Source organism: Agelaius tricolor, unplaced genomic scaffold (genome assembly GCF_023055355.1).
Source record: "Agelaius tricolor isolate 1412-34295 unplaced genomic scaffold, bAgeTri1.0.p SCAF_7, whole genome shotgun sequence".
NCBI classification, from domain to species: domain Eukaryota; kingdom Metazoa; phylum Chordata; class Aves; order Passeriformes; family Icteridae; genus Agelaius; species Agelaius tricolor.
Window position 1 is genome coordinate 37,434,951 of NW_027269267.1, and position 24,103 is coordinate 37,459,053.

At 37.2% G+C, this 24,103-nt stretch overlaps 1 protein-coding gene across 2 annotated transcripts in view; it reads right to left on the reverse strand.

Moving 5' to 3' along the window:
- GPC6 (glypican 6) overlaps nucleotides 1-24,103 on the reverse strand; it is a 732,729-nt gene that overhangs the window by 324,581 nt on the left and 384,045 nt on the right. For both annotated transcript variants that reach the window (XM_071430981.1, XM_071430980.1), the window contains exon 3: nucleotides 14,236-14,627. In XM_071430981.1, coding sequence (XP_071287082.1) covers nucleotides 14,236-14,627 — 392 coding nt within the window. The remainder of the gene's footprint in view (nucleotides 1-14,235; nucleotides 14,628-24,103) is intronic.

Below are 24,103 nucleotides of genomic sequence, written 5' to 3' on the forward strand. Positions count from 1 at the left end.
TAGCAGCTGAACTCTATAAACCATATACTTCCTCTCCTCTTTTGTTGTGTCACCTATTCTTTGAGTTACAAAGTCTCCTTATTCCAGTAATGAATAATCTACATACACCTGGAGCAACAGATTAAAGAGGACATTTTCTATTTCATTTCAACAGCAGTCCCACTTTCTAAGTTAATTATGAAGCACCACATTTTACATGTAAAGAAATTATGGTTGATTCTGCCTTATTTAATCTTTATCCATCATCTGCAAAATTAACTTCTGATCACTGAGATATTGAATACTTGGGTTTATAAAAAAAGAAAGTAGGATTTTGAGTTTACTCATATATTTTTTTGGTAAGAAAAACTACTATAGATCAATATGTCAGGCAGAAACTAACCTTCTGGGCTTTTAAGAAGTGTGTGAACACTATTCTTGACTTCTCTAATGAAATTCTAAGCATGATAAATAAACATCAACTTACAGAGTAACTCAAAAACATGACCTAGAAGCCCATTAAAAAAAATCACAAGTAAAAGGCACAGGTGTGTTTTCTACATTTGTGCAAAAAAGTAAGGAAAGAATTTGGACTTCTGCGACAAAAAGAAAACACCTTAGGCAATTCCCATCTTTGCATTTAGAGGAAGTTTTGTTAAGTTCATGGGATGTTCACATTATTGGGCAGTTTTACCTTGGACTAGTTAAAGGCTGGTCCATGCATTAAATGTCCTTTAGTGGCTCTCTGTTCCCTCTCCTTTGCTTGTGAGAGAATATCCACTCTAGAACATGATTGAACCTGCACAAGATGTGATTTTCCCCTGGAGATGCCTGATTTTCTGCAGAGATCATAGAATCAGTATCAGGTCACTCTATTTTTAGCCTAGTTACCTCAGGTAAGCCCCGACAGACTGTAGGTGATATGAGTTTTTGGCTATTAAATATTATGCTTGATCTTAGCTTCCAAGAACATCTTTCCTCTACTTTCCCCCATCAAGCTTTATGCTTCTTAGCAACTTCTCAAGTCTTATAATACTCTCTGAATTATAAGCCCTTAGCTTTTCTTGCTAATAAACACATTTATAAGCATTTTCATCTGCCAAAACTTCCATTCTTCTCAACCCCTGTCCTTTTGCCACTTTCACTCTAAACATAGCATTACATTTGAGTATCTTCAAGCATTTAGGAATCATTTTACTTCTGAGGCTTTTTCGATGATGCTGCAGATACATTTAGGTGAAAAGATAATAGTGAAAAATGGTTCCATTAGAATGCATTTGTTTATTCTCATTGTTTTTATAAAATGTCAACTTGACAGCAAAGTATTATTGAGTCCTTAGTAACCGATAAAAATGAGAAAGAAAGTGTGGCTCTGAACAATGCTACAACTTTGATCCAAAATGACAAAAATAAAGCTACAGAACCAAAAATCCACATAGTACAGAAAACCTAAAGTAATTTTCTGTACTTGTTGACTGTATTTTTTCCTCTGTATTAAGATTGCCTTAAATAATACTGGACCAAGTAGTGCTTTCTGTGATCTATGTACAAATATATCAACATTTCATGATATATACATAATTACCTATCAGGTGATCATAACACAGACATTACAAGCTCAAATAGCAACATTTTTATGCCATTACCTGCAGCTAGTTTGGGTGCTCATAGGCTTATACACACTTTAGTCCCCTCTTTCTATTAGTATTTTGAAATATATTTGATCATAAGCACAGGTGAGTGAACGTCAACAGCTTCGAGTTCGCGCAAAGGAAGATTGTCCCGTTCATCTCTCCTACAACACAGCAAGTTCTCCCACTGCTTTAGCTGCCCACATGACACCTGGGAATGTGTGTGTGTGTGTGTGTGTGTGTGCAGGAATGTGAAGGCAAGACAAGAGAAAGAGGTGCTGAAATGGATTACTACTTGATTAAGCAGTAAGCTCAACCACTCTGTAGAAATCTAATCTTTCCTTGATAGGTACTTACTCCTCCTCCTCAGGACCAGTGCACAGTCACCGGGAAAATAATTTTGATAGTAAAAAAAGAAATTAATCCAATACATTTTGTTAACATGTTTCTTTCTCATGCTAAGTGACAATCTTTTCCATGTCATCTCTTAGTCAGCAGCAAGAATAATTTAGTGCTTTTCACACCCCACTGCATAAGGTCTACCTCACAAAATCAGCACTATTAATACAATATATCTGTCAAGGCTTATTAATTTTGTGTATGTGTGTGTATAGAATGGTAGAATCATAGAATTTGTGTAGGTTGGAAAAGATCTTTAAGATCATTGACTCCAGCCATTAAATTAACACTACCAAATCCACCAGTAAACCATGTGCCTGAGGTCCACATCTACATATGGTGACTGAACCACTTCCCTAGGCAGCCTATCTCAATGCTTGACAACGCTCTCCATTAAGAAGTTTTTCCTAATATCTAATCTAAACTTTCCCTTGTGCAACTGGAGGACACTTCCTCTCATCCTATTGCTTCTTACTTGGAAGAAGAGACTGATCCCCACCTGGCTACAGCCTCCTTTGCAGAGAGTGATAAGATCTCCCCCGAGCCTCCTTTTCTCTGGCTAAAGAACCCCAGTGCGCTCAGCTGCTCCTCACAGGACTTGTGCTCCAGAGCCTTCACCAGTTCCACTGCCCTTCTCTGGACATGCTCCAGCTCCTCAGTGTCTGTCTGTAGTGAGGAACCCAAACTGGACACAGTACCTGAGGTGTGGCCTCAGTACTGCCAAGAACAGGGGGACAATCACTGCCCTGGTCCTGCTGGCCACACTACTGCTGATACAAGCCAGGATGCCATTGGCCTTCTTGGCCACCTGGGCACACTGTCAGCCCATATTCAGTTCCCTGGCAATCACAGGAATTGCCCTTAGAAACTGAACACTGTGCTCCCCTGTTTGGGGCATGCTCCTGGTGGCAGGTAAGGCTATAAGCTTCAGAAATCATTAAACTTCCACAGTATATTAAACTAAAATATCCTGTGTCGGAAATTCCACTCATGATGACTTTATGCAAATTATACTACATACAGACAGTTTATAAACATTTTATCTATGTTTACATGTAGTACTGTTCTTGTGCCTTTAAATGATCACTTACCAACTGAAAATCTCTTATTCTACCCAAATTTCCTTACCAATGGTTCCATCAGTAAGTTCTTCAATCTCCCTGTAAAGACCTTTGCCTTAAAACCTTTGTTTTCAACCTGATTTTACATAAATCTGAACAATCAGACCCTAATCAAGTTCACATTGAAGTCAATGGCTAAGGTACTTTTTACTGATTCAGTCAAAAGGAGTGAAAGTAGGAGGAAGAGCAGGAGGCACACACTGAATCTTAAATAGAGGATCGACTTCTACATTTAAAATATGCATTTATAGGAATAAATGTATATTCATAGTTCTTCAGTACTAGTCTAAGTGTAGAAGACATTTTTCTCCAAAGCAGTTTTAGGGAATCAGACTGAAAATATGATATGGCCATAGGACCCTTTCTTTGGGGTCAGGATAACAGTAAGACAGTTGAGCCATTTTGGATAACAGTAAGACAGTTGAGCTATTAACATTTCACTGTCTGGGTCCCTACTCCTCTCCCTCTTTTCTTATTTTGAATAAAATTTATTGTATAAATTATTATTTCATACCCCTAATATATTTTTAATATATTTCTGCAACCATATGGAAGAATAAGTATTTGCATAGTGGTAGAGACTGGCAGCCAGCTTCCTCTGTTAACTTTGGGACTGCAGGGTATAAATAAATCTGCAAACATTCTCCACCAAAAATTTAAACTCCGATTTAAGTGAAAAACTGAATGGCATTAATCTCCATTCGGCATATTCTACCATAGCCTTATATGTTGATGATATATAAAAACTTCTGCAACAATAAAAATGCTGTATTAAGAGATTTCTTTAACCTTGCTCTTATGGCCAGGAAATATTCAGAGGGCTCACGAAAAAATTTCAGTTTTCAGGACCAGTGTGAAAGTTTCTGAGGGCAGTTTTTCTTGTGTTTTGGTTTCTATACAATGTCCTTGAAAAGCAGATGTGCATTGTTACTTACAAACAGATGTGCGATTATGAAAGATACACAGTGGCTTATTTTTCCTATAAAAGTACACCTTACTCATGATGGGTAGGTTTCCAGGTGCTTTCTGAACATGTTTTTGCTCTGTCTTCCTATACCCTATGTGGTATCAGTTTGTCTTGTAGTTTACCTTAAGATCTCAAGGACCAAAGGCAGCAGTGTTCTGTGAGCTGTCTCTCTGCTGCATTTCAAGCTAAGTGTTAAAGTAGCCACCAGTTATTCAAAGAAAATGCCACTGAAAATTCAAAACTAACACTCAGTTTGAGGAAAACTGCTGTTTTTTCCCCATTCATGCTATCCTTTACAAAGTAGCAAACAAAATTAAATTGTTGTTTCAAATAAACAATGGATTAAACGGACTCTAATATTAATATAGTCAAGTAAAGCCAGCAACAACAAAATATAGATTTAGCCTGAAGAAATCAGAAAGTAATACCTCTAAAAGTTCTTTCATTGACTAGGAAGTAGGCAGGTATAAAAGGCATTGTGGCCAGACCCAACCTAATTCCCATAGAAGACTTTAGACCTAAAAGAAGATGGTAGTTGAGCTGAGCAGCTTTTCCATACAATTTTCCATGGCTCCTAGGCCTGAGCTGGTGGGATTTAATGCAGCTTGGATGCCACAGACCAAAATAGACCAATTATTGCATTCCCCAGAGAGAGATGACTGAGCACTTAGATCCATATGCATTCACTTGTTTTGGGACATGTCTGAAAAACAGGGTTGATAGCAGCTGACTTGGTGTTCCATCACATCTACACAGAGTGATGATAGTCCTGAATCAGCAAATTGCTGGAGGGAAGAAGAACATAGTTTGTCGTTTTTTGTTTTCTGGTACTTAAACACTTAAAGCTACTTTTGTGAAATTCAGATAGTATCTTTGTCTGGTCAGGCTTCTCTCTACCAATTAGATACATAAAACCTCCATTTGAAATAGGACAATTAGGTTGGTGTCTTCTCTGTGGAGAGAGCTGCTGATGGTTCTGCATAACAACTCAGTATGCAGAGAGCTCACTCAGGAACTGCAAATTAGGGTGCACTAGTCCTGCTCAGCTTTGTCAGCTTGCCAGCATTTGCCTTATACACACTTGCTTCTGGATCCACAGAAAATGCCAACACATGAACATGAATGAAAGGATTGTGGGATGAAGAACACAATAGGCAAGTGTACATGCAATTCTGTTGCTGATTGATACTGAAGATCACGTAAGTGGGGGTTAAGTAGAGAGCCTGTATGTGCTTCCTGAGGAAATCCAGCAATTTATTCACTGCTGTATTCATACAAAATTGCTACACCTTCTGAAATCAAAGACCAGAAGTCAGACTTGCACAGTATTGGGACAGTCCAGAATATCAAAACATCTCTGCCAGTTTTAAAAGAAAAAAAGACTTTCAAGAATGAGGAAGTTGTTTGCAGGCTAAAACTGCACCGAGGTGCTGGACAACTGCAAAGTCTTTTACACCAGTGGCCAAAGAATGCCAATGCATTATGAAGGACAAGCAGGCATGTGTTGCATTACAATCCTCACTCTATATTCTTAATTTATGCTCTTGGCCACTTAAAGGTGACAGTGTTCATCTGAGGTCAGCTAAATCCTCCAGTCTTCAAAACTCTTTTTTTACCCAGTTTGGTCTGGTAATTTTTTCTCAAGAACTTAATTCTTTTAATGGGCTTTAAAATAAAACAAAAGGAGAAGGAGGAAAAGAGAAGAAGAAGCAAGAAGGTGTTCTTAAACATGTGAATCAAATGAAAGTGACATTTTATCTTTTCTAGAAAAGATTATGGAAAAAACTCTGCAAGCTTGGGTCACAAAATCTCCCATAAAAAGCACTCACTGGAGTATGTGGATTAGTTTAAAATTTCAGATGACCAGAATTATTTTCCTGACAATTAAGTTCTTAATTTTGTATTCCTATCTTCACACCATCTTTTTTTTGGTCTGAGATGTATTTTGAGTTGCAAGGCTTAAGCAGACAATGAAGTGAATTGTAACTGATCCCTGAATAACTGAGAATTGAACTTAGATCCACATTGTTGATTTCAGACTCAATTATCTGAAAGTCTCAAAGAAATTTGACTTCCCTATTTTGCTGATGACTTTGTTGACTGCAACACTTAACAGATATGAATTTAAATTCCATTTAGTATTCCTGATGCATTTTAGGTAAATCAGATAGTTTCTTGGCTAATGTTTTCCATAGAAACCTGAAGGCCAAATAACATACTAAGATTTGTTTTCTGCTTCAGGCTCACATGAGAAATAAAATTAATTGCTTTTCTCAAATCATGATTGAAAAACAGTGCATCCATAGGTTGTCTTTGAAACAGAATTATACAATCTGTAAAAGGAGTCATTCTAAAAGGTCAGCAAGTTGTAAGATGATCTAGATCTCCTTACATTGTTTAACCTACAGACTTTTTATTTTCCTTCTTATTTCCATTTGATTCCTCTGAATTTTCTTTCACTTCCCTGTGCTAAAACAGCAAAAACATAAAACCTGCTTTAAGATTAATTACAGAATTTCTAAATATAGTGGTATCAGCAAGCTCCTAGATGAGATTTGTTTCTTCACCATTATTTTTATCATGACTTGACCGTGTATCATGATATGCATTAGGATACATCCTTTTTTCCAGGAATGCCTCTGAAAAAGTTCTAACTTTTTTCTTAATATATTTTCTTCAGGTGCCATATGAACATCTTTTGTAGGTGGTAAATACATCTGATGTGAGAATTTTGAAGGATTGTGCATAAAATATGCATTTCAGCAATCCTGCACAAAACCTTGATTAAAACAATTAATTTTCTAATGGGTCATGACAGTGTTTAATAATGTTAAATTAAAATAGTCTCATTACAGTTCTTAATTTATAGTTAGAAGTTTTCATGCAAAGCTGATCTAAAGGGTATCTGCTGTGCAGTAGTCATTGAGCAAAACCCAAACCACAAACTGAGCAAAAGAACTGCAATCAGAAAATCTCTGTTTATGAATGATACAAAAAATCCAAAAAGGCAGGACTGCTTTGGATTCTGAGATGTGATATGGCACACAGCAGGAATAAACCCAAACAACAGAGCTACCTAGAGGGATCCTCAGCAAGACTGACTGTCCTACTGAGCAGCATGACTCAGTTAAACTTGGGTTATTAAGTTCAATACCAAGGTAGCTGAATGATATTTAAAGACCTGTGAAATGGAGAGGCCAGGCTGGATTATATCTGACAATTCTCATAGGTAGGACATAGACCACAGCTTTTGCACACCTCCTACTGCCTTTTTCCTTTTGTTGAAGCTGCTGTTTCATTTTAGGCCTTTTCTCCTGAACTGCTCTTCTGGAACATCTGATGATTCCAGTGCACACAAAGTGGAAAATAGATCAGTGCACCTGCAGTATGTCTGGGATATCTGCAAGGCATCTGTTTTATTTCTCCATGAAATGTGTGCAATTAACTAGATCAGTTTATGTGCCTTTTCTTTCCAAAAAAGAAGGAAAGATTCAGCACAGCTGAAGAACCTCAATTCAAAGGATACTTCCCAGAAAGAACTGAAGTGTGGATACAATTCACTCCTGCTTTTGTGCCACTGACACATCACAGCTCTGAAACTCCCCTGGCTGGATAATCCTTGGGCTCCCTGCCTGAGGAACACCAAGGGAAAGATAGAGGAAAAAAATAATGTGGCCCCATTCATGTCACAGTGTGATCCAGTTCTTGTAAATATATATTAACTCAATGAAAATTCAAATAATTAATGACTGAAAAAATCCTTAAAACAACAGACAGTGATACAATCATAAAAGCTCTGCTTGCTTAGCTGGGCTGTTCCTAAACCAACAGTTTGAACTGAGGATTAAAGTTTGCTGAATACCATTGTCTTTTTAGATTTCCTTTCCTTCTGTGGCTTTAACAAGCCAAATCTCTTCAGCCAATGAAGCTAAAATATACAGGACACATAGCTCTTTATCTGTCAAACCCTGCAAATCACATTTTCCAGGCTTAAAGTACAATTTGTTTTGGCTTTTAATTACCTGACTTATCACCATGTCATATTCCCTCCCCCCTGCAATAATTACATTCTGAATCACTGTGTCATTCAATATTGGCCTTTATTTATGCCTCTCACAAAATGTTGAATGTTTATTTATAAACCATGAAAAGCAGAGTTTGTAAGAATATTGATTCAGCATATTAGAAAAGCAGTGGCCTGGCATTCTGCAAGTAGAAGTAATCACAGGCAATTACTAGAGACTGCTTTTCACTACTAATCTTGGGTTTAACCTTATAATTGTATTACTGAATTTATTTCACTTTGCTCATATATCACCAGGTTCCTAATAAGGAGTCTGATATTAACATAATTTAATAATATTCAGGGGATGAATGGTTTTAATTGGTTTAAAAAGAAGGAGATATATAGTCTATGCCATACAATTAGAAAAGTATTGTAACAGCCTCTTTTTATTTTGTAATAAATGATAATTAATATTTAAATGCATTAATGAAATAAGTTCTTAATGGCTGGGTCACAAATCTTTGATGTTTATGCCACTAACAAAATCACTAACTGCTCTTAATGATGCCCCTGAGCTAAGCTTCACTTTACTCCTGTTATAAAAGCTACTTTGGTTGCTGGTAGCATGAATTTTCAAGTGTGAAAGTCAAAGCCAAACTCAGAACAATTCTTCTTGTCCTTATTCCAATATACAATGGGAAGAAAGTGCTCAAATTCAGACAAAAAAACAAACCACAAAATGGCCAAACTTAGAGAAAAGCAAAACTAGGAAATGGTAACTAAACCCCTGGATCTCTGTAAATAAAAGTATTCGGCACTCACTTGCTGGTCCTAGTAAGGCAGGTTTAGTGCAAGAGCCAATGATATTTTTTTTTCATTAAATAAGGAAGAGTTCTGAACCAAACATAGCATGTGTAAAACAGAACTGGTTCCTAAGGAAAGATTGAGTGATAATTGTTGTAATTCAGCTGTTCATATATATGGGAAAATATTTCAGGAATCACATGTGCCTGGAAATCCTGGACCCTCCTGTTTAAAAATTTTAATTCCCCATGTGTTTTTCTGCTTACACCCTCCACCACTCAGTGACAGTTCAAATGGATTATTGTGATAACTGAAAATTCTTCATTTGGAGTCAGAGAGAATAACTTAGCATTATTTTCTCACAAAGTGTCCAGAGCTCAGACACAGTAAAAGATGAACATGAAAAGTATGCATATGTCTTTTCTATCACATTATTGGTAATCACAGCTAAGAGTAAGTACAGAAATATTTTCAGCAGCTTATCCAGCTTAACATTAGATACTAAATCACAGTTTGTCAGGAAGGCTTGGGGTTTTTTTTGTTTAGTTTAGTTTATTTATTTATTTTATCTAGGAAAATAGTTGATAACAAGCAAATTTAATAATGATAACATGCGAATATGCTATACTTTTCCAGAGGAACAGGGAAGGACAGAACTAATTTTTTTACCAAATAGTATCAAAACAGAAAAGCCAGGTTTTTAGAACCTAAAAAAGTACTGAAAAAAACAGGTAGTGGAAAATTTTTAACGTATTATTTCTGAAACTGTAGTTCAAAATGTCCACAAACATCTACTACCTATAGCTTAAGAAAGTATAGTAGTTGAGAAGCTCTGCTCCTATACTGACCTTTAAACTACTGCCACTGAGGTAAAATCAACTAAACAGACCTCTGACATACCAAAAGTGGCAGTTCTGATGTTGTATATTGAATATTATATATTGAACCTGCATCAGGGCAAGTTCAGATTGGACATCAGGAAAAGGTTCTTCACTCAGAGGATGGTTGGTAACTGGAACAGTCTCCCCAGGAAAGAGGTCATGGAACCAAGCCTGTCAGAGCTCAAGGGGCATCTGGATAAAGCTTTTAGTCATATGGTTTATTTCTAGTTAGTCCTGCAAGCAGCAGGGAGCTGGAGTTGATCTTTACAGGGACCTTTCAACTTGAGATATTTTAGGAATTCTTCTATATTAATGAATAAATTGATTTAAATTAAGAGTTTATATTCTCAATTTAAGAAATAATTACTTTTTGCTCATATGCCTCTGCAAGTTTCTAGAATATATATATATAATTTAGCAAGCTGGTCCATTCAAGCCAGTGGAAATATACTGTACTGAGAGGAGATTTAAGCAGCATAGGAACATAGCACTGAGAAATTTAATGCATTAGAATGAGAAATAAAAAGATTTAAAAATCTCTGAAGATTAAAAATTGTAACTAGACTTAGAGATCATGAAAATACTGTTCAACTAAAACAGCGTAATAAAACTTCAGGCAGATGGAAGCAAATGTGTCTGCTTATAACTGAAATACAATATTAGAAAAAAATACAAAAATAAGGTGTCCTCCCTCCCCATTTATCTAAGTGTGACTTACTAAATTATAATCTCACTCACAAGCAAATTGCTAAACTGCAAAATCCTATTGTAAGAGGAAAATGTTTGTGATATATGTTGCCTCCTTTGAGTGTGCTTGAGGGCACACATCATTGAAATAAAGGAAGTGTAGCTCCTTTGCAAGGAATACACCAACTGCATTGTTTTCAGACATTACAACCTCTCTGAGGAAAAATTAGAAAGGATATGTCCCTGACATTAGAGAGGGAACAAATCCTTCGTGTGTGACCCACCAACCCTCTACAGAAATGGTCCAGAAGATGATGAGACAATAAAGGCCCAAAGGAGATGTTACAACTTTCTCATTAGTCACTCTCTTTCTCATGGTGTTTAAGGTGTAGGCTCAACATTTCTCTATGTCAGTGGCAGTTCAGTGAAATAATGGGTCCACAAACAGAAAGCAAAAAATCTTTTAAGCTTGTGATGTTGCAGGTAGAAGATCCCCCTCTGTTCCCAGCCAGTGCAGAAAATGGACAAAGGATTTTATAGAAGAACTGCAACAGTTCTTTCTTTCATTTTCTGTCTTTATTCATTTCTCCTGACTTATCCAGATGTGGCATCCTTATCACAGAATCTCTCAATATTAGAGTACAATGAGACAGAAATCTGTGCTGAATTTGGATGACTTTCAAAATAACAACAAAAGATGTTTACCTGTCTCATTTTTGGCTGCAGTTATGTGCTAAGTCTAAGAAATGGTTGTAGTCTTTTAAAATTATGTTTAAAGAAAAGGATTTGTCATTTTCTACAGGAGATAAACCAGCATAAAAGTCCACAGTTATGATATGGCAACAAACTATTCATTCTCAGAGTAATCACATCCTTTCCACAGGACAATTATTAATCTTGAATATCTGGTGCCACTTGGGGCTCTTCATATCTGCCTCACCAGGCTGCATGTAACACAAAGTCCCTAGGGCCAGAAATTGTTTTGCATATGCTGTGGGTATGAATAAATCCACCAAGATTTTAATATCAAAGATAGTTCTGCAATCAAAGTATATTCTACACTTAAGCAAAATGTTGATCTTATTAATTTTTTAATAGGATCATAGGATAGTGATCCTAAAGAAATTGACCAGCAGGTCACCTGTACTATGCTCTCAGAAGACCCCCACCTGGATTAATAAATCCAGCTCTGGAATCCTCAGCATCCCGGGAAAGACATGGAACTGTTGTACTGGGTCCAGAGGAGGGCCACAAAAATGGTCAGAGGGCTGGAGCACCTCTCCTGTGAAGACATGAGGGATTTGAGGTTGCTCAGCCTGCAGAAGAGAAGCTCCAGGCAGATCTGATTAGCAACCTTCTAGCACTTAAAGGGCACTTATAAGAAGATGGGGATGGGATTTTCATTAGGCCCTGCTGTGATAGGAGAAGAGAAAATGCATTAACTCACGTCCATCATATCACACCATGCCCCACTGTAAAGAGCTTTGCTGCTTTTCTTTAATGACCTCTCTAGAGGCACCAGGAACACTGCTACTTGCCCTTGAAGTTGCCTCTTCTCCAGAATGAAGAAGTCCCAGTCCCACAGGCTCAAGGACAAGTAATCCAGTCCAGATCCTGAGGGCAGCCTCTACTGAACTTGCTTCAATGTCTTTTTTGTACAAGAAGGGCCAAAAACTGAACACAGTGTTCTAGATGTAGTCTAATGGAGTATCACTATAAAGACATTATTGTCTCATGCACCACCATTGAACCCTTTTAATGATGATTTCAAGTGTTTCCTTCATGTTAAAAAAAAAACCAACAAAAAACAACAGAAGCACTATTGAGCTCCTGTTATCATCTTCAACTGACACTACAAAAAGACCCACTGTATCATTGCAGAGCTAGCAGCTCTCATTATAGGATCATAGGATCATTTAGTGATCTTGTTATGAACCCTTTTCTTGAGAGGGCTTATGTACCCAAAGCCCAGAGGCTGAGAGGAAAACATTTCCTGGATATGTGACAGAGGAGACACCTGCACAGTCTGTACAGTCATGTACGTACACAGGGAAAGTGACATCTCAGCAGACAATTCAGACCTTAATCTGTGAGGGATTCACAAATTATGCATCTATTACATGAATTACAAAGCTTACTCTCCACAGTCTGATCCAGCAAGACCTAATGCCTGCAGACAACAGCGACATCAGAGTTCTGTACTTTTACTTAGAACCTGACCCATGGGGACATCATCTCTCTTCAGAGGAAATCTGGGGCTGTAGATTTATGCATTCTGCACATTTGGAGGCTAAAAAACTGCCCCAGCTAGACTAGGCAGCCTGGGGTTTCACCATGGTACCCTGCCACCATTCAGAAAGACTGCAAGAACTAACAGTGCCAGAAATCACAGAAAGGTAACCCTGAAGCTCAGGAAGGCACTTGGAGGAAGAGACTTTGGTTCTAGCTGACTAGCAAGGATCACATATCTCATCCACTGAATTTTAAGTGTAAAATTACCTTTTTCTCCCATGCATTCTCCTAGACATAAAATCAGGCTCTCCCTTCCTAACTACATTTTTAGCTCCATGGCTTCTCAATTTGCAATTACAAAATATCACATAACACAGGTTAAGAAAAGTTTAAAAGCCCCATCTTATTGAGTGCCTGAGTTGCAGTCTACTGTACAAGGTATAGGCTCTACCTCACGTAGAGGTAATTTAATCCACCTTGGATTTGGATGCTTGGCCCATCCAATACTTTCCCACATTTACAAGCCTAAGCCACTCCTCCACCTCAAGAGAACTGTCTCATTTGCTTTATTTAATCCACAGTCAGAAGGTGGATTAAATGAAGCAAATGAGACAGTCCTCTTGAGGTGGAGGAGTGGCTTTGTAAATGTGGGAAAGTATTGGATGGGCCAAGCATCCAAACCACTCATGCATTTATTGATCAGAAGTGAGTATTTGAACATTTCACAGTGGATCTCATGAGAGTATTTCAGAATTCAAGGTCCAAATACACGACGAGGACTGTGAAACAGTGAGATCACAGAGCAACTATCTAGCTGGAACACCAATTCAGGAAAATTATACCTGATTTTGAAATACTCTATGAGAGAAAGTCATTGAGGCACATTTTTGGTGCCCAGATGGTTTATTTTTGCATGGTTTTTTCTTTAATTATGTGAAACCCTCAAGGATTATAATTGTCATAAATATTTGCATAGATAAATAATTAAACCTAAAATAAATGTGAGTCAAACCATCCTTTGGGAAAGCTCAAGCTTCAGAGGTGTCACTGTTTGTCTATTTTCTCGTCAGAAACATGACTAGACATTTCTAACAAAATCCATCACCCAGCTGCATGATAAATGAATGATGTGAGGGCTGTACTTTTCTAATGAACAGCAGAATAAATTTGCTTGAAACATTTAAATTCTGATCTAAATCCCCATCTTTTATATATGTAGCCAGCTTTGAATTACAAATGGCAATCATTACCATGCTATAACATTGATGTATATTGGTATTTCACTGCGTCCTAAGCACAGAGAAATGCTTTCCAGTCAGTAGTGCCTTAATATCCCCAGAAGGAACTGAAAACAACAGTTGCCCCTATTTATGAACTTAAGATCGGTATATTGGTAGGCATAAAAACCAACCAAACACACCTCCTTGTACTGAAAAAAAGAAAAAAACCCACAAAGACAGATTTCAATTGGCTGGCAAGTTGAGAAGAAATTCAAGCTAAGAAAAACCCCACCCTGCTTTCAGATTACCTTGGACACTCTGTTGGCAACCTCTCTGCCTACTGTCAGCCCCTGAACAAAGGTGCGGGCAGCAATGAACGCTCGAGTCACTTGAACCTTCAGCTTCCTGGGCACGTCTCCAAAGGGCTTCAGCTGGTCTGTGTACTTGCTCACACACTCCAGGTAGTCCTCACTGAAATGGTACTGGGGGTTTATAAGCTGGAACATCCGCTCCAGCAGCCGAGCCCAGAAGTCGTTCAGCATTTCCTCCAGGTTGACGTTGCCTCCCGTGTAATAGCGCTTCAGCTCGGCGAAGAGGTCCTGGAACACCTCAGAGTTCTGCATGTACAGCATGCCGTACGTCCGGACAAACATGTCGTTCAAGGAGCGCTCCGCGTTCTCCAGAAGTTCTCGGAAAAACTCTGCAGGGAAAACAAGCAGGTGTTAGTGGCCATAACAGCAAGGTATGAGGGGTCTTCTTATTGCACTCCTAACTCATCATAATTTGTGTTAATAGGTTGATACCACAGCACTTTACTAGTGAAATTCAGCATTTGGAAGTAAGGAAAAATAGAGTATGAACTGAATTCCCTATCAAGGTCAAAAGATGCAAAGCCTATAACACTGAGCAAAAAAACCCGTTTAAAAGAACTTCAGTGCGGGTTGTTCCACTTCTTCGCATACTATTTGAACATAGCAATCCCTGTCCCTCCACAGCCATTACACTAAGTCTTCTAAGCTAAAAGCAGTCACTAAATATGATGATTTAACTGAAAATGTAATGATTTTAGAATTTAGATTCCACTTTGATCAAGCCTTTACAATGTAGAAGCAAACCCTGGAAATAAATCTGAATACTTATTTGCATATATTCTTGAAGAGAACTAGAAAGAGACTTGAATGGAAATGAGAAGGATCCTTCTTAAAAGTGTCACATGTCTAGGTAATGGTAAAAATATGTTAGTATCTTCAATAATTTTTTGCTCTAGTGGAGAGCAGTGCTAGAACCCTTCACCAGTTATGTCACAACCATCCTACTAATTCCAGTCTGTGTTAGTTGTTTATTTTGGAGATGCAGACATTAAGGTTTTCTTGAAAGGATTTCAGACAATTTCTTCGGTGCCTTTTATCTACTGAGGCTTAAACCACAAACAATTTATAAATTCTGGCTTGTGGAAATTATTCTTACTGGAAACTGAGCCCATGGGATAAAGTACAAATATTTAACAATCTCTTCTATTCAGATTTTTTAATTGCAATATGTTACTTAGGATTTCCCAAAAAAATTCACTGAACATGTACAGCAGTTCTTTAAACCCACCTGAACAAAGGAGAAATAGTATCTCCTGGCTTTCAAAAGATCCCATCTTTCTACAGGACTTGCTGTCAATCTTCTTAAACCACTTTGGAAAAGAGTCCTGTGGTTTGTAAATGAGGCATTGCAGACAGCAAGGCAGAGATGGCAATATCTTTGGCAAAACGTGTAATGGCTGCAGTTAAGTGATTTGCAGTGAAGCAGGATTCAATACACACCAGGTCTGGGATACCAGATTCTTAATTTGTGGACACTGCTCACAGACACATCTGTGTGTGCTAACAGCAGGGATGTGCTGACTTCTCACAATTTTGGCTAATGCTATCATGTGAATACTCCTTTAACGCAGGGCTCTGCTATGGCTACAGTGACTTATAAAAATGTAAAACCACTGCAATGCTAAAGACAGGACAAAAATTAAGACTAAGTAAGAAAAAATCTACACTAAATTTGAGGGTTTGCAACTGTGATCAGATGAAAACAGAATACACCAAACACTGTGGACCAGTCTACAAAGACTCAGTAAGAAAAAAATCTCTTATTTCTGGCAGAAGTTGTGCAGAACTGCAGCCTTTTATCTCCCAGATAACTGGAAAGGGGTTATTATGGAAATGTATACACAGAACACTGAGAACATACTTGCTACATCAAAGCATTTATTAAAGGGAAATTATAGTCTAATAAATATATCAATGTCTAAATTGTCATTAAAACTGCAGCTCTTCATAAGGAATAAATTACTTTCAGAAAAGGATATGCTTTTGCCAAATAGTTTAGGTAGGGAAAAGGAAAAAAAAAAAGAAAAAAAAAGGGGGAAAAAATGACACCAATAATAAAAATTTTGTTGCCAAATGTAATAATTTGATGTCCGCAACATATACACTTCTGTTAAGGAGAAAAAGGAAACAAAGCTTTTTTTCACTGTTAGCCCTGATCTAGTGGTATCTTTGACATCTAAATCACCATGATTACTATTTTGTACATTCAGCATTTCTTCTTCTAGAAATAATGCACACTGACTGCACTGCTGAATAAATCTAATTCTCCAGTCACACAACCCAGAAAGCAAAAACATGGCAGAGAACCTGGGGCTCAAATTAAAGTTTGTTTTAAGACTGGAGACAGGCTTTCCCACCAATGCAATTGAATTGACAACAGCCTATATATGCTGGGAGGCTGCTATAAACAACTCACATGCTGGCTGCTCACAATCCATAGCTATACTGGGAATCCCACTCTTTATTTTAAAGGATCATACCACTGCATAAGTCAGTCACAGCAAAGCTTAACTGAGTTTGCTGACAGCTCCTCTTGTCAGAGATTATTAGCTTATTCTTTCTTTGTGTGGGTGTATTATTTAGCAGTCTCACAGTCAGCTTGTTGGAAGCCAACCAAACTTTCCAGGGAGGGGTAGATATTTATTCTCTGCTTGTACAGCATCCAGCACAATGTGGTCCATGCTGGTCACAATCTTTATTTATACTGTGGTATAAACATTTCCAATAACTCCACAAGCTTAAATTTCATGCTAGTCCCAAATGTGAAGCCATACATATTAATTCTGTAGGAAAGCTAATGTCCTTTAAACAGCAGCACAGTTATTTAAATTTTAGTCTTACAGGTCTCTAGTCTTCGAGAGCCACTGCTAAAGGTAAATTATGCCATTGAAAAGTTGGAGTGTTAGTCTTTTGTACACTGACACAAAAGACAGTTAAGAGTACTATCTGCATCAGTAACCCCATGCAGGATCAGAATAATAAATCAACAACAACTGCAAAATTGGATACCTTTTTAGTTCCAGACAGAAAGAGATCTCCTATGTTGTGCTAATTTCTCAATCAACTCCCATCCAGCAAAATGAATGCTACTGTGAAGGATTGCTTGCTGTTCTAGTCTGCAAATCTCCCATATATCAAGAAGGTAGTCTGCTTTGCAGTGCTTATGTATAGAAACTGTGTCCTGGCGTAACTGAGCACTTGTTCACTTATATCAGTAGAAACTGTGTGTGCTTCTGCAAAGGTCGAATTTTGCCATGGTCTTCACAGTAATGTAAAAATGTTATGTTCATTGCAAAGATGATATTTCATCAACTTGCAGGTAGTTTTGAAAAATAATGTAATTTTTCAGCTTCAAGTAAAAGAATGAAGATGAGACAGACATTAGTCATGTTGCTTAATGTGCTTCTGGAAGGCATTCAAGTACTAGGGTGGGAGAGGAGAATCTATATGAGACAGAGCTGCGCAGTGTTTTAAAATATCTATCTTGTGATTTTTTTTTTTGCTGCCAAAATAGGTTGTCATGAGCAGTGTTAATGCTGGAAATAATTTTTCCTAATTTGAAGTGATGATTCATTCATATGACAGTATATGTCCTATGTGTGTCTTTTGTTGCCAGTATGTTTTCATACAGATTTAATTTATTAACCAGAGGGTCTCAGGAAGCCTGATCACTTCTAAGAGGTAGTTGAAAAGAATAAGGCCTAAGGTACACTGAGATACTGAAAAGATGGAGAGAAGATTGCTATTGCAAGCCATTACATGCTCTGTATATGCTCAAATGGTGGATTTCCAGTCCATGGATCACGCTTCAGCTAGTTTTCATTTTTAAACATTATTTGTAAACTTAGGATGCAAGATAGATAGTCTGCAAATGAAGTCTGAATTGTTTTAAAATATTTTGACCATGACAAGGCAACTCAGTCACAAATACAATGGGCAGAATTACTAGAGTCCATTACTGAAAGGTAGGAACAGCTCACAGATTAAAAATAATGTCTTGTTAGTCCTCACAGTACTTTGCCAACTGCAAGCTGACATTCTCACATTATTTTGACATAGGTAAACTGGTGTCATAATGCAATTCAAAATGGGAGCTGGTCTATTTCCAAAGTGATAACTAGTTGTCACTGCAAGTCAGTGGATAAAGATTAGGGATAATATTGCAGCATGAATGATGTAATAATTGCTTTTAACAAAATCTATGCACAAATACCTAGAGGCGATTTTTACAGACACAAATTTGTATTATGTTTGAGTGGATATTCTATGATCATTCCCAGCCTGATAAGTTCCCTTGCATTTTCTTTTCCTCTGTAATAAGCAAAAGCAATGTCTGATTGTGGGACAAGGTGCAAAGCTAGAAACAGTTTGTTTTCAAATTCCTAAAACCAAAAATATATCCATGAGGTCTAAGACCAAAAAACTAAAAAGATAATTTCATTTAATTATCATATATTCTGCACAGCTTTCCTTTTTAGCAGAACTTGAGACCTGAAGAGATACTATGGTGCACCTGATACATGTTAGCTGAGAAAAAAGCCAGCCCAGCTGCACAGAGCTCTGGACAGTGATATGTCTGATTCTACATCAGTCCTTACATAAAACACTGCTCAGGGTGACATCCTGATTTCATGCATCATTGACTAACAACACCCAAACCCTACTGGCAGTTCCCCACCATAGCCTTGTTCTCCTTCTTGTGGGGGGGGCCTTGCTTTTCCAAGAGCTCTAAGGACTTAGATATGTAAATTCTACCAGTCTTTACCATTCTACCATGATCTACCATTTACTGTGAAGATGTGCATGTATTTGTATTTACACCCTATGCAGACTTGGTGTACCTAAGTTTATTGCAAATTTTTGAACTTCTCAGTCCTAATAAGGCTGATGGCAAGGGAATATTAGAATTCATGTAAACAGACTATGCTTTTTGAGAGAGTCTTTGGGGGTTCTTTAGGTACAGATACTTGTATTCATACATACATATTATAAATATCAATGTCAGCCTTTTCTTGCATCCTATTTCTGTCTGTCTTTCTTTCTTCAGGAAGTCATTAATGAAACAAAAATGTTTTAGTGAAATCTTCATCTTTTTTGTTGCAAAGGCTTTATTATTTTCTTTTCTCTTTCTTTAAAGATATTCCACAATGGCATCAATTAGTGAAAATTGTGATTTCTCTCAAGGAAATTCAAGTGAAATTAACCTCTGTGGGTTTTACGCTTTTTCATTTTCCAACTGCTTTAGGTTTCTAGAGACTTTCTTTAAACAATAACTAACCTTACACAGCAACAAGAAGTCAATTTAACTTCCTGATTGAGAAAAAAATTGCTATAGGAGAATATTTACAGCAGATGATTTTTCTTCCTCGGTTTTGACATTACATTTGTTTTATATTCAAGAGCAAACAAATTGCTTGCATAAGGCTAACAGTGCACTGGTATTGCTTTTTAGTCAGCCTGAATAACTAATTTTAAAATTCCCTTATAGCTTTGACCTTTAAAAACACTCAACAGTCACAACTTGGAAAAAAATTTCATCTTCCATTAGAAAAAAACAAAATCTACAATGTGATGAGATTCTTTGAAAACTGCTCTCCTTTTTAAACTCATTTTGAATATATATACATTGCATTTAAAGCCAAGAAATACAAATCCAATAATTAAATGTGCCCTATAATTGAAAATTTCAGAATAGGTGATTTATATACTTGAGTTATGTTTTGGGTATGTGTGAAATTATCTAGCTGTCAATGGATAGCTTTCTAGACTGTCCCAGACCTGTAAATATAATGATATTTTGGATGCCTAAATTTTTTAGAAGTTCAGTCTCAAAGGTCGTGAGTGAAGATGAGAGTCTCTTCCCTCTTTAATCCCTCCATTTCTCAGACTGCTGCAAGACTTGTTAACAGCAGAATTCACTGTGGTCTTCTCCCTGACTCCCATCCAGAGTTTGTGTCTTCTTCTCCCTTATGGGTCAGGATATTGTGGGAAAAAATGAGACATGGGGAAGAGAAACAACTGAGGCTTCATCCTTAACCACTCCTCACTGTGGAGCACAGAGACAATGCAAACAGGACTGTCTAAGCTAAAATGAGGGACACGGGGATGGGAAAGAAACACAAACACATCTATGATGGGCTGGGTTGGACAGGGTGGATCCAGTGCAGGAAAAAGGAAAAAAAGCTATGCTGCTTTTTATACATCAAATGCCATTATCAGATTAGGAACCTAATTTGACAAAGAATTTAAGGCATTATTTGATGCCAAAGCACAAAGGATCTATTGTACAAATGAACATTGATATAGAGTTAAAGGATCTTTCATCTACTCAAAGCTGATTATATGCATCGATAAAGGCTTATAAGACTTTATTCTGCAACACCAAAATCAATGAGAAGATTATCAACAACTGCAGGGGATGCAGGTGCAACCTTCAAATGCTAAATCTGCTGTTCTTTAACTGCAAAAGGTCATTTGAGTATGCAGGAAAGGGAGACTTCATCCTGCCATTGATTCTATACAGACACTCCTGCAACTAGCTGAACATAAGTTTCACACAAGGAATATTAGACATTACATATACTTTTTGAAGTCTTTACTATACTCTAGAATCTCGATTCTGTTGCATGTGGAACTTTATACTGATAATATATCCTTGGCTATAAATATGAAACCTGAAATTCCCAAGATGCCCTCAAAAAACTCATTGAACTTGGAGAAATAAGAAAGAAAGAAAATGCAAGGAATAAAAACAAAGCAATGAGATAGTTTTACACATAGTTTATAGATACACCAATAACTGTCCCTGAAGGTTCTGCTTTCATTATCAAGTGGAAAATGCCCAAGTGAAGTACTCATAAAACGTAAGCAAAATGTTACATGGCATCAGAAGATTGCATTCTAGAATATTTATGAAAGGGCATTTAAATGCTTACAGAAGTTGGTATTGTCATGAATATCCGTGACCAAAGAGAGACATGTAGCACTTCATGGATATCTGTGAATTTCAGAATGATGAATTTTACATCATATGTTCATAAAAATGCATAGCACCTCATGAAAGATTCATGAGTCACCACAGTTTCTTCTGAAAAACATTTAAAGCTTTCATGAAAATATTAACAATATATAAACTATGGGACTCAGTGCAACAATTGTTCTAAAATATAGAGACTGTACCATTTTTCTCTACGTATCACTAGAGGCTATTAAACACCTAGTTCAACAGTTAAAGAGATTTACCATCTAAAATTTTGCATGAAAATTCCTTGCCTATAATCTACTACCATCTTCTAAGCATATTAAAAGTTTGTTGACTCTTGATACAAAGTGTAAGGTGGACCAGAAGACACAGGGGAAAATTAACAACAAATTGCCTTGTTACAGTCTAGATAAAATTTGATTCAGGATAATTTATATATTCTGTCAAAAAGCCATTTTTTTTTTAAAAAGGAGGCAATTTTTTGCCAAGCAGGTCTGAAACCAGAGGCAGTATTTGCTATCATCAGATTCACTCCTGTGCTGCTCAGAGGTCGCAGGAGTTGTACTTGGGAGGAATGTGGCCCTGAAGTCACTGTGTGCCCTCATGTCTGTTCTCAGAGTAGACAACTTGAACTGACTGCAGCAAGGAGGCACACATAAAGGAAGGAGCCTCTGGCTGGCCAGAGGAAAACACTGAAAACCTTCATAGAATTTTATTTATACTGGGCTGATCAGCCACGATTTGACAGCAGTGACACTGGGCTTTGGAGGCAGAAATCCCAGCCTCGGTTGAAGTGTGTGCGGGATTGAAGAGGGCTTGCTCACCTCTTTTAGCAGAGTGTCCTTTTTTTCTTCCTCCCACTTTAAATAAAGCAGACTAATGTGCAGAACCTTCATTGAGGTATTTGAAAACCATGTCTTGAGCCTTACTCAGCTTCAAGAAAGAGGCGTTTTCTGAAGCATCTAGTGGATTAGATGCATTCAGTGAAGTACCCAGTAGGAAGTGCGGGTGTGAATCCCAGTGTAGAAAGGTGGGGTTTAAACAGGTCAAACTGGCTGCATCACATTATGTTTAAAATTAGAACTGCAGCTACTTTCATGTCACAGTTGCAAGTATAGAGAGCTAAAGCATATTTGCACCGTTGTATTTATATAATGTAACTGCAGAAAATTCGTTGCTGTTTGCCTTTCAATCTCATTTCACCTTTTCCCCTTTTTGAAGAAGGTTCATTTTAGTATTTAGAAAAAAATCAGTTTATTCCATAAAAACCACCAAAATCTTTAGAATTTTGACCTGAGACAGATACTACTGAAATAACTGCAAAGACTTCTATTTGAGCTAACTAGCAGAAGCCTACTGTAAGAGCAGATTGAAGTTTGACTTCCTATGGTAATTATTATGTACATAAAAATCAATTTTTTATAAAAGTCTGAAGCTTAAGAGGTAATGAAGTCAGGTTGATGGTTTTTCCAGACACCTCTGAATGCAGGTAATAAGTTCTGTTATGGTTTAGCACTACTAACAAAAAATATAAAACTACCTCCAAGAAAATTTACCTATTTTTGAGTTTATACAATTTTTCTACATCTACACTCAAAGGAACCCCAGGTACCATTAAGGTCAAGCAGTATTAAACCCCAGATGGTTTCCCAGTTATTTCTTGACTATTTGGACACTGAACACAGTGTGTAATAGTGTACACACTATTTGTTACTGACATAAAGGCAATGTGATTGAATTTCTTGCTTGTAAATTGTGCTACATGTTCAAACTTCAGTGAAGCAACAAACTTAGTTTTATGATAGCAAATTAAGCTAACTTAAATGTTCTAAGTTTATTAAAGGGATGATCTTACCTTTTTTTCAAGGCAATAGTATGAAACTTAAGGACCAGCAATGGTCCTAGAGATTGGATTTGGGCAATCAGTGACTTAAAACAAGGCAATGTATAAAATCCTAGACTATGGATAAGGTTAAGGATAACAGAGTTGGCCTCAAATAAGCTACACAAAAAAAAAAACCAAAACAACCAAAAAACATATTACTTTTGGAAGAAAACTGTCTTTCAGATTCTGGATCTGCATTCATGTGCTGGTAGAAAGACTTTGGGTCCCCTAAGGAGGTTTGTGAAGTCAATAAACTTTCCTACCTGGATGTTTCAAAGATCAGGGATTAAAAAAATGAAGTCAGTATTTGAATAGCTTTAAAGCCAACAGAAATCTTCATCTACAGACATCAGTTCACTGGATCAAGATGCTGCATGATTGATTTTTATCTGACCTGCCTTCTCAACAGAATGGTTTTTTTTCTCTTACAAGGCTGTCTAGTGGGAAAGCTTTCCAGTCAGAAGAAAACTGATATCTAAGATATGGCACAATGAACTGAAAAACCAGCTTTACAAGACTGGTATATATTTAGGGTTATGTTCGATTTCAGACAATATAACTTAATTTTTATCTGATTGAACTACACAAGAGTGGCCTTAAAACTCCTAGGCCAAGTTTATTTGAGGAATTATTTCCATTTATTAGCTGCTGTGCTGCATGTGATGTACCACCTAAATGCCTATGTTCATGTAGTGACACCAAAGTTTCATGCTTCTGCTGCTGGTGTGCTGGTAGCTGCTGAACATATTGACAAGAATATTTCAATGAACCCACAAGCTGCTGAATCTCTAAGCAAACAAATTACTGCTTAAGCAAACTTTACTGCTTCCTATGTTTTTTTTGAGAAATAGGGTGGCTCAGTGAGAGGTAGGAGCTTTAGAAAATATTTCTGGATTTTTGTGTAGGGTCTTTATTTTTCTGTTGGTAGGTGTTTTTTG